At 60.5% G+C, this 15,487-nt stretch overlaps 1 protein-coding gene across 1 annotated transcript in view; it reads left to right on the plus strand.

The window, feature by feature from the left end:
• Positions 1 to 521: 521 nt before the first annotated feature.
• Positions 522 to 15,487, plus strand: part of LOC136006485 (neurexin-2-like) — a gene marked incomplete at its 5' end in the record, with an annotated part of 52,126 nt that continues 37,160 nt past the window's right edge. Inside the window, 6 exon segments of the mRNA XM_065664516.1 lie at positions 522 to 646; positions 1,446 to 1,747; positions 7,823 to 7,984; positions 10,276 to 10,696; positions 13,067 to 13,438; positions 15,017 to 15,220. Of these exon segments, the coding sequence (XP_065520588.1) occupies positions 522 to 646; positions 1,446 to 1,747; positions 7,823 to 7,984; positions 10,276 to 10,696; positions 13,067 to 13,438; positions 15,017 to 15,220 (1,586 nt within the window).

Genomic DNA, 15,487 nt, shown 5'->3' on the forward strand with positions numbered 1-15,487 from the left:
TTGTACACACATACACACGTGCATGTACACATGCAAACACATGTGCAAGCACACATGTACACGCACATATTTACATGCACACATATGCTTGTACACGCACACACATGCACACGCACACGCACACACGTGTGTTTACATGTGCATACACATGTACATGCATACACACATGTACATGCACACACATGTACACGCACACACATACACGCACACACATGTACACGCACACAAGTACACGCACACACATGTACTTGCACACATGTGATGCACACACGTACATGCACACAGATGTACACACACATGTACACACACATACACGCACACATGTACATGTACACATGCAAACACGTGTGCATGCACACACATGTACACACGCGTGCACACACATGTAACACACACACGTACACGCACACACATGTACATGCACACACATGTACACGCACACACGTACACGCACACACATGTACATGCACACACATGTACACGCACACACAGCAGCCCCCCAGCTGCTGTTGCACACCCAGGTGTGGAGCCGCACGCGCAGACGTGCCCCGGGCGCGCGTGGCCGCCTTGCACGCCCCCCGTGTGCGGATGTGCTGCACACGGGGCTGTGACTGCGAATGCGCACGGGAGGCCCCAGCCTCGCGCCGTGAGCACAGCCCTCGCACGCTCAGGTTGCACCCACGGCATCCCTCGTGCAAGGCCCCCGTGCAAGGGGCCGGTGCTGCAGGACCCTGGTGCGACGCTCGTGTTGCCAGGTCCCTGTTTGTAAGCCCCGGTGCAAGCCCCCGTGGTGAAGCCCTGAGCGAGGGCCAGTGCAAGACCCTGTTGCAAAGACCCCAGTGCAAGGCTCCCTGTGCAAGAGCCACTTGCAAAGTCCCCGTGCAAGCCCCTGGTGCAAGGGCCGCACTCAAACCCCCAGGGCACGATCCCTGGTGCAAGGTCCTTGGGGCACAATTCAGTTGCAAAGCCTCTGGTGCAAGGTCCTGGTGCAAGATCCCCCTTCAAGCCCTCGTTGCAATCCCTCATCACAAGCCCTGTGCCCATCACCACCACCACACGCCCCTGGTGCAAAGTCCCCATTCAAGATCCCTGGTGCAAACCCCATTCCAAGCCCCCAGTGCAAGGTCCTGGTGCGAGGTCCTGTTCCAATCCCCCAGTGCAATCCCCTGTGCCCACCATCACAACCCTGGTGCAAGGTCCCAAGTGCAAGATCCCAACGCAAGGTCTCTGTTCAAGGTCCTGTTCCTATCCCCCAGTGCAATCCCCTGCGCCCACCACAACCCCTGTGCCCTCCATCACAACCCTGGTGCAAGGTCCCAGGTGCAAGATCCCAACGCAAGGTCCCCGCTCACGGTCCTGTTCCAATCCCCCATTGCAATCCCTTCTTCCCACACCACCACCACCGCTCCCCATGCGCTGACGCCGCATCCCCGGGGTCCCCGCAGGCCGGGACGAGTACGTGGCCACCTTCAAAGGCAATGAGTTCTTCTGCTACGACCTGTCGCACAACCCCATCCAGAGCAGCACGGACGAGCTGACGCTGTCGTTCCGCACGGCGCAGCGCAATGGGCTGCTGCTGCACACGGGCAAGGCGGCCGACTACGTCAACCTCTCGCTCAAGAGCGGCGCCGTGTGGCTCGTCATCAACCTGGGCTCCGGCGCCTTCGAGGCGCTGGTGGAGCCCGTCAATGGCAAGTTCAACGACAACGACTGGCACGACATCCGCGTCACCCGCAACCTGCGGCAGGTACGGCCAGGGGCGCTGCCGGGCACCGGGGCGATGGGTGGGATGGACAAGGGCTCAACTGGGGGCAATGGGTGTCTTGGTCAAGCACCCAACTGAGGGCAATGAGTGTTTTGATCAAGCACCCAACTGGGGGCAATGGGTGCCGTGGTCAAGCACCCAACCTTGGTCAACTCACCGGCTGGGAAGACTAGGTGGGATGGTCAAGTGCCCAACTGAAGGCAATGGGTGCCTTGTCCAGTACTCAACTGGAAGCACTGGGTGCCTTGGTCAAGCACCCAGCCTTGGTCAACTCCCCAGTTGGGAGGACTGCGTGGGATGGTCAAGTGCCCAACTGAGGGCAATGCATGTCTTTGTCAAGCGCCCAACTGAGGGCAATGGGTGTCTTCTTCAAGCACTCAACTGAGGGCAATGAGTGTCTTGTCAAGTACCCGACTTTGGTCAGTTGCCCAGCTAGGAGGACTGGGTGTGATAGGTCAGCTGCCCAACTGGGGACAATGGTGTCTTGGCACTGGGTGCTTTGGTCAAGCACCCAACCCTGGACAGCTCTCCAACAGAGGGCAATGGGTATCTTGGTCAAGCACACCACCTTGGACAGCTCCCCAACTGAGGGCAAAGGGTGTTTTGGTCAAGCACCCAACTGGAAGCACTGGGTGCCTTGGTCAAGCACCCAACCCTGGACAGCTCTCCAACTGAGGGCAATGGGTATCTTGGTCAAGCACACCACCTTGGACAGCTCCCCAACTGAGGGCAAGGGGTGTCTTGGTCAAGCACCCAACTGGAAGCACTGGGTGCCTTGGTCAAGCACCCAGCCCTGGACAGCTCTCCAACTGAGGGCAATGGGTGTCTTGGTCAAGCACCCAACTGGAAGCACTGAGTGTCTTAGTCAAGCACCCAACCTTGGACAGCTCCCCAACCGAAGGCAATGGGTGTCTTGGTGATCTCCCCAGCTGGGAGCAATGGGTGCCTTGGTCCAGTATTCAACTGGGAGCAAGGGGTGCCTTGGTCAAGCACCCTACTGAGGACAATGAGTAACTTAGGTAAGCACCCAACTGAGGACAATGAGTGCCCTCATTAAGCACCCAACTGAAGACAATGGGTGTCTTGGTCCAGTACTCAATTGGAAGAACTGGGTGTCTTGGTCAAGCACTCAGCCTTGGACAGCTCCCCAGCTGAGGACAATGGGTGCCTTGGTCAACCACTCCACCTTGGTCAACTGCCCAACTGGGAGGCAATGGGTGTCTTGGTGATCTCCCCAACTGGGAGCACTGGACATGATGGTCAACCACCTGACCTTGGTCAACTGCCCGACTGGGAACATCAGACATGCTGTTCAACCACCCATTTGGGGGCACTGGGTGTCTTGGGCAGCTCCCCAACTGGGAGCACTGGGAGCATTGGGCACCTTGGTCCAGTACCCAACTGGTGGTGATGGACACCCAGGTCTGCTCGCCACCTGGGAGCACTGTGTGTGTTGGTGAACTGTCTGACTGGGACTACTGGAAGCACTGGTTGCCTTGGTCCAGTACCCAACTGGGGGTGTTGGACCCTGGGGGCGACTCCCCGGCTGGGAAGCACTGAACATGTTGGTCAAACACCCAGCTGGGAGCACTGGGAAAACTGGTGCCTTGGTCTGGTACCCAACTGGGAGCCCTGGGAGCAGTGGTTCCTTGGTCAAGAAATCATCTGGAAGTACTGGGAGCAGTGGTTGCCTTGGTCCAGTACCCAACTGAAAGCACTGGGAGCATTGGGAGCAGTGGTTCCTTGGTCCAGTACCCAACTGGAAGCACTGGGAGCAGTGGGAGCACTGGTTCCTCAGTCCAGTACCCAACTGGGAGCACTGGTTCCTTGCTCCAGGACCCAACTGGAAGCACTGGGAGCAAAGCGAACAGTGGTTTCCTGATCCAGTACCCAACTGGAAGCACTGGGAGCACTGGTTCTTTGGTCCACTACCCAACTGCAAGCACTGGGAGCAGTGGTTCCTCGGTCCAGGACCCAACTGGGAGCACTGGGAGCACTGGTTCCTTGGTCCAGTGCCGCACTGAGAGCAGTGATTCCTCGGTCCAGGACCCAACTGGGAGCACTGGTTCCTTGGTCCGGTACCGCACTGGGAGCAGTGGTTCCTTGGTCCAGGACCCAACTGGGAGCACTGGTTCCTTGCTACAGTACTGCACTGGGAGCAGTTGTTCTTCGGTCCAGGACCCAACTGGGAGCACTGGTTCCTTAGTCCAGGACCCAACTGGGAGCACTGGGACACGGGGTGCTGGGCTCCCTGGGGGGTGTCAGTGCCCCCCCTTTAACAACTCCGCTGCTCTCCCCCAAGGTGGGCGCAGCCCCCTCGTGCACCCACCCCCCTCGTGCAACGCCCCCCCCCCCCCCCTTTTTCCCTCCTTGTGCAACGCCCCCCCCCCCCCCCTCTCTGTGTGTGCGCGTGCCACTAACACGCTTCCCGCCTCCGGGGCCCCCCCCCCACTAACCAAGTGCCCCCAACTAATCCTGGGGGGGCCCCTCCCCCTCGTAATAAACCAACACCCCCCGAAACGCCCCCGAAACGCCCCCAAACCCACCCGAATAGGGCCCGAAGCTGCGGGAAAAGTCACTGTTTGCTGTGTTTTGTCCCCCCCCCGGCTCCCCCCGGCGCCAGCACGCAGGGATCGGACACGCTATGGTAAACAAACTGCATTACCTGGTAGTTATCACTCTCTTGTTCCCCCTTGGCTTCGCCTCGGCCCCCCCACATCCCCCCCCCCGGGCCCCGTTCCTGCCACAAGGAGCTGACCCCCCCCCCCCCCCCCCCGCCCCAATGCCAAAGCAGCCGCTTTCCCCCCAAAACACAGCCTCAATGGGGGAGTGGGGGGGTGGAGAGTGGGGGGTGAGGTGACCCCCCCACCCCCAGCCCTGGTTTTGGAGTGAATTCTTGGGGTTTGGGTGATTTGATACCCGCCACTGCATTAAGGGCATCGCCACCAGACCTCAGCTCCCCGATGCTAAAACCGGACGGTTTTCCCCCAAAATAAGCCCGTTTTGGGTCAGCAGGGGATGTTTGTCCTCGGGAGGGTGATGTCAGTTCCCACCCTCGCCCCCTGCCCTCGTTTTGGGGTGAATTCTTGGGATTTGGGGACATTTGATCCCTCCCACGGCAGTCAGGGCACCACCCCCAGTCCTCAGCTCCCCGATGCTAGGCCCAGCCATTTTCCCCCCAGATAAGCCCATTTTGGGTCAGGGAGCTGATGGGGGGGTCCCAACCCCTTCCTTTTAGGGTGAATTCTTGGGATTTTGAGCAATTTCCTAAGCCCTGTCTCCCTGACGCCAAGACCACCCCTTTTCCCCCCCAAATCCTGCCCCACGGAGGGTGTCTCTGCTGCTTAATGGGGGGGTCTCAAAGCCCCATTTTGGGGCATTTTCTTTGGGTTTTGGTCCATCTGACCCCCCTCCCCCCTTTGTAGGCAGCCAGGCCTGAGCTACACAGACCCAAACCCAGCCGATTTCACCCCAAAACCCCTCCTAGGATGAGGGGGCCCTGTTTTTCCATGGGGGGGTTGACCTGAGGCCCCAAACCCCACTTTTGGGGGTGCTTTCAGCCCAAAACCCGGCTCGGGGGGGCGGAGTCGCCATGGAGGGGAGGGGGGGGCAGGTTTCGGGGTGGCCCCTCCCCAAAATGAGGACAGAAACGGCGTTTTCAGGACAAGCCCGTGGGCAGCTTCCCCCCTCCCCCCCCGCGCAGGCAGCGGGACCCCCCCCGCTCTTCCCCCCCCCCCCCCACCGCGGGTCCCGCTGCCTGCACGGAGCCCTTGCACGTCCCTTGCACCCCCCTTGCACGTCCCTTGCACCCCCCTTGCACGCCCCGCATGGCTCACTAACACTGTGACCCCCCCCCCCAAGGCCTTCCTTGCCCCCTCCCCATCCCCGTGTCCCCCCCCACCCATGGGTGCTGCTGGCGGAGCACCAGGGCCAGAACCATTGCAGGGTGGGTGTGCAAAGTGCAAGGGAGGGGGGATGCACGAGTGTGCACTGGTGCAAGGGGCAGGATTGGTGCAGGGGGTGTGCACTGGTGTGTAATGGTGCAAGGCCCATGCAGTGTGTGTGTGTGCACATGTGTGCACTGGTGCAAGGGGCAGGATGGGGGGGTGTTGATGCAAAGCCCAAGCAATGTCTGCGTGTGTGCGTGCATGAGTGTGCACTGGTGCAAGAGACAGGATTGGTGCAGGGATGGTGCAAGGGGTGTGCACTGGTGTGTAATGGTGAGGTCCATGCAGTGTGTGTGTGTGTGCACACGTGTGCACTGGTGCAAGGGGCAGGATTGGTGCAAGTGGTGTGCACTGGTGTGTAATGGTGCGAGGTCCATGCAGTGTGTGCGTGTGTGCACACGTGTGCACTGGTGCAAGGGGCAGGATTGGTGCAAGTGGTGTGCACTGGTGTGTAATGGTGCGAGGTCCATGCAGTGTGTGTGTGCACGAGAGTGCACCGGTGCAAGGGGCAGGATTGGTGCAGGATCGATGTAAGTGGTGTGCACTGGTGTGTAATGGTGCGAGGTCCATGCAGTGTGTGCGTGTGTGCACAAGTGTGCACTGGTGCAAGGGGCAGGATGGGGGGGTGTTGACGCAAAGCCCAAGCAATGTCTGCGTGTGTGAGTGCATGAGCGTGCACTGGTGCAAGGGGCAGGATTGGTGCAGGGATGGTGCAAGGCATGTGCACTGGTGTGTAATGGTGCCAGGTCCATGCAATATGTGTGTGTGTGCACGAGAGTGCACTGGTGCAAGGGGCAGGATTAGTGCAGGACTGGTGCAAGGGGTGTGCACTGGTGTGTAGTGGTGCAAGGTCCATGCAGTGTGTGCATGTGTGCACACGTGTGCACTGGTGCAAGGGACAGGATTGGTGCAAGGGGTGTGCACTGGTGTGTAATGGTGCGAGGTCCATGCAGTGTGTGCATGTGTGCACGTGTCCATTCGTGCAAGGGCCACACTGGGGAGTGCAAGCTCACGTGTGCAGGTACCAGCGCACGGGGTGCGTGTGTGCTCACGTGTGTGTGTGTGCGTGCTCACAGTGTACATGTGCATATGTGTGCGTGCTCACACTCGTATGCGTGTGCTCACACGCGTGTGCAAGTCGCACACGGGGCTGCCCCATCCCTGCCGGGGCCCTGGTGCTCCCGCTGTCCCTGTGCCCCTGCACGTGCCTTGCACACCCGCTCACGCCCTTGCACCCCCATTGCACCCCACTTGCACGCGCCTTGCACCCCCCTGGCACGCCTGTGCTCACTGCCCCCACTAACAGCCATTTATCGTCTGAGCTTGGTTCTGAGGACCCCAAAACTCCATACTAACCCCCCCCCCCGCCCAGTGACACCCCCCCATCCCCTTGTCCCCATTGTCACCCCATCCCCATGCCCCTCAGTCCCTTGGGCCACCCCATTGTGTCCCTGTCCCCATCGTCCCCTTGTCCGCATTGTGCCTTTGGGCCACCTGGGCCTCACTGTTCCCCACTGCCCCCCATCTCCTCCCATGACCCCCACATCCCCTATGTCGTCCATTGCCCCCCCCCCATGTCCTCCACATCTCCATGTCCCCCATTGCCCCCGTGTCCCCATTGCCTCCCCATATCCCCACATTCCCCCCATGTCCTCCATTGCCCCACATGTCCCTCCCATCCTCATGTCCTCCATCTCCCCCCATATTCCTGTTGTCCCCCATGTCTCCCATGGCCCCCCATGTCCCCATTGCCCCCTATGTCCCCATGTCTCCCATTGCCCCCCATGTCCCCATTGCCCCCCATGTCCTTGTTGTCCCCCATGTCCCCATTGCCTCCTATGTCCCCATTGCCCCCTATGTCCCCATGTCTCCCATTGCCCATGTCCCCTTTGCCCCCTATGTCCCCATGCCTCCCATTGCCCCCCATGTCCCCGTTGCCCCCTATGTCCCCATGTCTCCCATTGCCCCCCATGTCCCCATTGCCTCCTATGTCCCCATGTCTCCCATTGCCCCCCATGTTCCCCCGGTCTCCTTGCCCCCCCCCCCCCCCCCAGACACGCTGTTGGGCGGGGGGGGGCCGGCGCTGAGGCCGTGCGCACTCGTGCCGCAGGTGACGATCTCGGTGGACGGGATCCTGACCACGACGGGCTACACGCAGGAGGATTACACGATGCTGGGCTCTGACGACTTCTTCTACGTGGGGGGGTCCCCCAACACCGCCGACCTCCCGGGGTCCCCCGTCAGCAACAACTTCATGGGCTGCCTCAAGGACGTGAGTGATGGGGGGCACGGCACGGGGGGGGGGACAGGGCGTGGGGGCATGGGGGGACGTGGGGACACGGGTGCACGGGCCCATGTGGAGGGGTGCCGGGGGACGTGGGGCGCATGAGGACCCGTGGGGGGTGCATGGGTGGGTACGGGGTGCACAAGGACGGTGGTGGGGTGCAGAGGGACACAGGGACACGTGGGCCATGGGGCCGTGTGGTGCATGGAGGCTCACGGAGGGGTGCAGAGGGACACATGACACATGTTGCATGAGGGCACACGTGTGACACACGTGACACTTCACAAGGACACAAACGTGACATACATGACGTGTTACACGAGGCCATGTGTGACACACATGACATGTGCTGCACGAGGACACATGTGATACACACGACACGTGTTACACGATGACACGTGTGACACATATGACACATGTTGCACGAGGCCACACGTATGACACACATGACACGTGTTACACGGAGACACGTCTGACACACGACGTGTTACACGAAGACACACACGTGACACGACACGTGTTACATGAGGACACACGTTTGACAAAAATGACGTGTGACAAAAGGCCCCACGCGTAACACACATGTGACACACATGACACGCGTTAGACAAGGACACACCCGTGACACACACGACACGTGTTACACAAGGACACACACGTGACACACATGACACGTGTTACACGAGGGCACACACGTGACACCCATGACACGTGTTACACAACACCCCACGCATGACACACGTGACACACATAACACGTGTTACACAAGGACACACACGTGACACACATGGCACGTGTTACACAAGGACACACACGTGACACACATGACACGTGTTACATGAGGACACACATGTGACACATGACGTGTTACATGAGGACATACATGACATGTGTTACATGAGGATATACATGACATGTGTTACATGAGGCCCCACGCGTGACACACATGACACACATGACACGAGGACACACGTGTGACACATGACACGTGTTACACGAGGACACACACATAACACACACGTGTTAACAAGGACACACATGTGACACACATGACACGTTACAGGGAGACACGTGACACACGACACGTGTTACACAAGGACACATGTGACACACATGACACGTGTTACACGAGGCCCCACACGTGACACACACGTGTTACACGAGGACACACATGTGACACGTTACACAAGGACACACATGTGACACACATGACATGTTACACAGAGACGTGTGACACGACACGTGTTACACGAGGACACACGTGGCACAAATGACACATGTGACAGAAGGCCCCACGCGTGACACACACAACACGTGTTACATGAGGACACACACGTGACACATGACGTGTTACACTAGGACACACGTGTGACACACGACACTTTACATGATGACGCATGTGTGACACACGTCACGTGTTACACAAGGACACACATGTGACCCACGACACGTGTTACACAGGCCCCACACAACACACGTGACACATATGACGCGTGTTACACAATGCCCCACGCATGACACATGCATGACACACTTGACACGTGTTACACGAGGACACACACGACACACATGATGTGCTACACAAGGACACACGTGTGACACACGACACTTTACATGACACATGTGTGACACACATCACGTGTTACACAAGGACACACACGTGACACACAACATGTGTTACACAGGCCACATACAACACACGCGACACACATGACGCGTGTTACACAAGGCCCCACGCATGACACACGCACGACATGCTTGACACGTGTTACACGAGGGCACACACGACACACATGATGTGTTACACGAGGACACACATGTGACGCACATGACGCGTTACACGGAGACACGTGTTACACGAGGACACACACGACGCGTTACACGGAGACACACGTGTGACACACAGGACACGTGTTACACGAGGCCCCACACGACACACACGATGTGTTACACAAGGACACACATGTGACGCACATGACGCGTTACACGGAGACACACGTGTGACACACAGGACACGTGTTACACGAGGCCCCACACGACACACACGATGTGTTACACAAGGACGCACATGTGACGCACATGACGCGTTACACGGAGGCACACGTGTGACACACAGGACACGTGTTACACGAGGCCCCACACGACACACACGATGTGTTACACAAGGACACACATGTGACGCACATGACGCGTTACACGGAGACACACGCGTGACACGCAGGACACGTGTTACACGAGGCCCCACACGTGACACGCGTGACCGCCGCTCGCGCCCGCAGGTGATCTACAAGAACAACGACTTCAAGCTGGAGCTGTCGCGCCTGGCGCAGGAGGGGGACGCGCGGGTGACCCTGCACGGGGCCCTGCTCTTCCGCTGCGAGCCGGTGGCCGCGCCGGAGCCCGTCACCTTCGGCACCCCTCAGGCCTTCCTGGCGCTGCCGCCCTGGCCGCCCGCCCGCACCGGCTCCGTCTCCTTCGACTTCCGCACCACGGAGCCCAACGGGCTCCTGCTGCTGGGGCAGGGGCAGGCGCCGGGGCCCGGCCCCCCCCGGCCGCACTTCTTGGCGCTGGAGCTGCTGGACGGGCACCTCTACCTGCTGCTGGCCATGGGCGCCGGGGACACGCGGCTCCGCGCCAGCGCGCGCAAGGTCACCGACGGCGAATGGTGCCACGTGGACGTGCAGCGGGACGGGCGCAGAGGTGAGGGGAAAGGGGTGCGGGGGGGGGGGGGGGTGAAGGGGGGGGGCTTGGAGGGGTTGAGGGGGGGGGGGGGGGGGGCACTGGTGCACGCAAAGGGGTGGCAATGGGGTGAGGGAGGGGGCCGGGGTGTGCGAAGGGGGAGGTGGCTGGGTCTGTGCAGGGTGGGGGGGGGGTGTGAGTGGGGTGTCCCCATGTCCCATAGCCCCGTATCCCACATCCTATATCCCCGTCATTCCCGTATCCTCATATCCCACATCCCGTATCCCACACCTCCATGTCCCCATATCCTGTATCTCCACATTCCACACCCATTATCTCCATGTCCCCATATCCCGTCTCTCCATATCCCATATTCCACATGCCATGTCCCCACATCCCCTACCTCCATATCCCCATATCCCACACCTCCATATCCCCGTATCCCACATCCCACACCTCCCTGTCCCTACATCCCATACCTTCATATCCCATATCTTCGTATCTCCATATTCCAAGTCCCATATCGCCCTATCTGGTATCGCCATATCCCATATTCCACATCGCGTGTCCTCCATCCCATATCCTGTGTCCAATATCTCCATATTCCACACCCTATGTCCCCATATCCCACATCCCATATCTCCATATCCCATATCCTGCATCCCATATCTACACATCCCATAACCCACACCTCCATATTCCATATCCCCTATCTCCATACCCCACATCCCATACCTTCATATCCCATATACCACATCCCCATGTCCCTATATCCCATATCCCCTATGCCCTATCCCACATCCCAATCCTGTATCTCCATATCTCCATATCCCCTATCCCACATCCCAATCCCGTATCTCCATATCTCCATATCCCCTATCCCACATCCCAATCCCATATCTCTATTCCCCCTATCCCACATCCCACATCCCCATGTCCCTATATCCCCTATCCCCTCTCCCCTATCTCCCCATCCCAATCCCGTATCCCCATATCCCATATCCCCTATCTCACATCCCCATGTCCCTATATCCCATATCCCCTATCTCGCATTCCAATCCCGTATCTCCATATCCCCTATCTCCCCATCCCAATTCCGTATCTCCATATCTCCTATCCCACATCCCAATCCCGTATCTCCACATCCCCATGTCCCTTTACCCCCTCTCCCCCGTCTCCCCATCCCAATCCTGTATCTCCATATCCCCTATTTCCCCATCCCCTCTCCCCCTTCTCCCCATCCCAATCCCGCATCTCCATCCCCCCTATCCCACATCCCACATCCCCATGTCCCTTTACCCCCTCTCCCCATCCCAATCCTGTATCTCCATATCCCCTCTCCCCTATCTCCCCATCCCAATCCCGTATCTCCATATCCCCTATCCCCACATCCCAATCCCGTATCTCCATCTCCCCTATCTCCCCATCCCAATCCCGTATCTCCATATCCCCCCTCCCCCATCTCCCCATCCCAATCCCATATCTCCATATCTCCTATCCCACATCCCACATCCCCATGTCCCTTTAACCCCTCTCCCCATCCCAATTCCGTATCTCCATCCCCTCTGTCCCACATCCCAATTCTGTACCTCCATATCCCCTATCTCCCCATCCCGTATCTCCATATCCCCTCTCCCCCTATCTCCCCATCCCAATCCCCTATCTCCATATCCCCTCTCCCCCTATCTCCCCATCCCAATCCCCTATCTCTCCATCCCAATCCCGTATCTCCATATCCCCTCTCCCCCCTCTCCCCATCCCAATCCCGTATCTCCCCCTCTCCCCATCCCAATTCCGTCTCTCCATCCCCTCTATCCCACACCCCAATCCCGCATCTCCATACCCCCTATCTCCCCATCCCAATCCCGTATCTCCATATCCCCTCTCCCCCTATCTCCCCATCCCAATCCCGTATCTCCATATCCCCTCTCCCCCTCTCCCCATCCCAATCCCGTATCTCCCCCTCTCCCCATCCCAATTCCGTCTCTCCATCCCCTCTATCCCACATCCCAATCCCGCATCTCCATACCCCCTATCTCCCCATCCCAATCCCGTATCTCCATATCCCCCATCCCAATCCCGTATCTCCATATCCCCTCTCCCCCTATCTCCCCATCCCAATCCCCTATCTCCCCATCCCAATCCCCTATCTCCCCATCCCAATCCCGTACCTCCATCCCCCCTATCTCCCCATCCCGTATCTCCATATCCCCTCTCCCCCCATCTCCCCATCCCCATCCCGTATCTCCATCTCCCCCATCCCAATCCCGTATCTCCATCCCCCTATCCCACATCCCACATCCCCCTGTCCCTTTACCCCCTCTCCCCCCTCTCCCCATCCCGTATCCCCCCACGCCCCCCCCGCCACGCTCTCCCGTGTGTGCCCCGCAGGCTCGGTGTCCGTCAACAGCCGCCGGACGCCGTTCCTGGCGGGGGGCGATGCGGAGGAGCTGTGGTTGGACGCGGGGCTCTTCCTGGGGGGGGCCCCGCCGGGGGCCCCGCTGCCGCCCGCGCTCTGGGCCGCGCCGCGGGGGGGGTTCGTGGGCTGCGTGCGCGACCTCGCGATCCACGGCCGCGCGCGCGACCTGCCCGCGCTGGCGGCGGCGCGCCCGCACCCCGGCGTGGCGCCCTCCTGCGTGCGCCAGCCCGCGAGGCACTGCGACAGCGCCCCCTGCCGGCACGGAGGACTCTGCCGAGAGGGTTGGAACCGCTTCACCTGCGACTGCCTCGGGACCGGGTACCTGGGACCGCGCTGCGAGACCGGTGCGTCCGGGGGGAAAGGGCACCCGTGTGTGGGGACACCCCCCGGTATAGGGACAGCCCTGTATGGGGACAGCCCTGTATGGGGACACCCCTCTATAGGGACAGCCCTGTATGGGGACACCCCTCTATAGGGACAGCCCTGTATGGGGACACCCCCCGGTATAGGGACAGCCCTGTATGGGGACACCCCCCTGTATGGGGACACCAGTGTGTGGGGACACCCCTCTATAGGGACAGCCCTGCATGGGGATACCCCTGTATAGGGACAGCCCTGCATGGGGATACCCCTGTATAGGGACACAACTGTATAGGGACACCCCTGTATGGGGACACCCTTCTATAGGGACAGCCCCCTGTATGGGGACACCCCCCTGTATAGGGACACCACTGTATGGGGACACCCGTGTATGGGGACACTCCTGTATGGGGACACCCCCCTGTATAAGGACACCCCTGTATGGGGACACCACTGTATGGGGACACCCCTGTATAGGGACAGCCCTGCATGGGGATACCCCTGTATAGGGACACCCCTGTATGGGGACACCAGTGTATAGGGACACCCCCCTGTATAGGGACACAACTGTATAGGGACACCCGTGTATAGGGACAGCCCTGTATCAGGACACCCCTGTATGGGGACAGCCCTGCATGGGGACACCCGTGTATGGGGACACCCCTGTATGGGGACACCCCCCTGTATGGGGACACCCCTGTATCAGGACACCCCTGTATGGGGACACCCCTGTATCAGGACACCCCTGTATGGGGACACCCCCCCTGTATGGGGACACCACTGTATGCCTCCCCCCCCCTGTATAGGGACACCCCCCCTGCATGGGGACACCCCTGTATAGGGACACCCCCTGTATGGGGACACCCCCCCCTGTATGGGGATACCCCCTTATGGAGTCACCCCTTCCATGGGGATACCCCCCATGTATGGGGACACCCCCATCCATGGGGACTTCCCCCCTGAATGGGGATACCCCTGTATGGGGACACCCCCGGTGCTTGGGGCACCCCCCCTGTATGGGGATGCATGCAGATACCTACCTCTGCATGGGGACACCCCCAAATGGGAACATCCCCCTATATGGGGACACCCCCTTAGGCATGGGGATACCCCCGGAATGGGGACACTTCCCTGCATGGGGGCACCCGTCACAATGGGGACCTGCACCCCCTGCATGGGGGCCCCCCCAGTATGGGGACACGTCCCAGAACGGGGACACCCCCAAAGGGGGACACCCCGCAGTGCGTGGGGACCCGCAACCCCAAATCCATGGGCACCCCTCCCACATGGCTGACCCCCTCCCTGTATGGGGTCCCCACACCCCTGGGTGCCCCCCAGCCACATGGCTCCCCCCCAAATACATAGGACCCCCCCCCCCCGGGGAACCCTCGCACCCCTCAGTGCCCCCCGGCTGTCTGGGGCCCCCTGGACACTGCGGTGTCCCCAGGGGGCTTTGGGTGCCCTGAAAGCGGGGGTCGGCCCTGGGGAGGGGGTACCCGGCTCCGCAGCGCTGGGTGCCCCGACGTGGGGCGCCCGGTGACGGGTCCCCCACTGCCCCCCAGAGGCGGCGGTGCTGAGCTACGACGGCAGCATGTACCTGAAGGTGCTGGTGCCGGGCACGGCGCAGACCGAGGCCGAGGACGTGTCCCTGCGGTTCATGTCCCCCCGCGCCTACGGGCTGGTCCTGGCCACCACGTCCCGGCACTCGGCCGATACCCTGCGCCTGGAGCTGGACGGAGCCCGCATGAAGCTCACGGTGAACCTGGGTGAGCCCCAGACCTGGCACCCAAAGGACCCCCGAGCCCCCCCCCAATCCCACACCCGGGACCCCAATGCAGCCCTGGGCTGGGGGGGGGCGGGGGGGTCACACAGGAGCTGGCTTTGGTTCCTCCATCCCCGTTGTGTCCCCGTCGGGTACCGTGTCCCCCCCCGTCGTCCCCCCCCACCCCGGGTTTGGGTTCTTCGTGACCTCCCCCCCGCTGCCACCTGGGGCTCGGCGCTGGGACCACCCCCAGAGGGGCTGAGACCCCCCC

This window comes from Lathamus discolor, unplaced genomic scaffold (genome assembly GCF_037157495.1).
Source record: "Lathamus discolor isolate bLatDis1 unplaced genomic scaffold, bLatDis1.hap1 Scaffold_236, whole genome shotgun sequence".
In the NCBI taxonomy this organism is placed as follows: domain Eukaryota; kingdom Metazoa; phylum Chordata; class Aves; order Psittaciformes; family Psittacidae; genus Lathamus; species Lathamus discolor.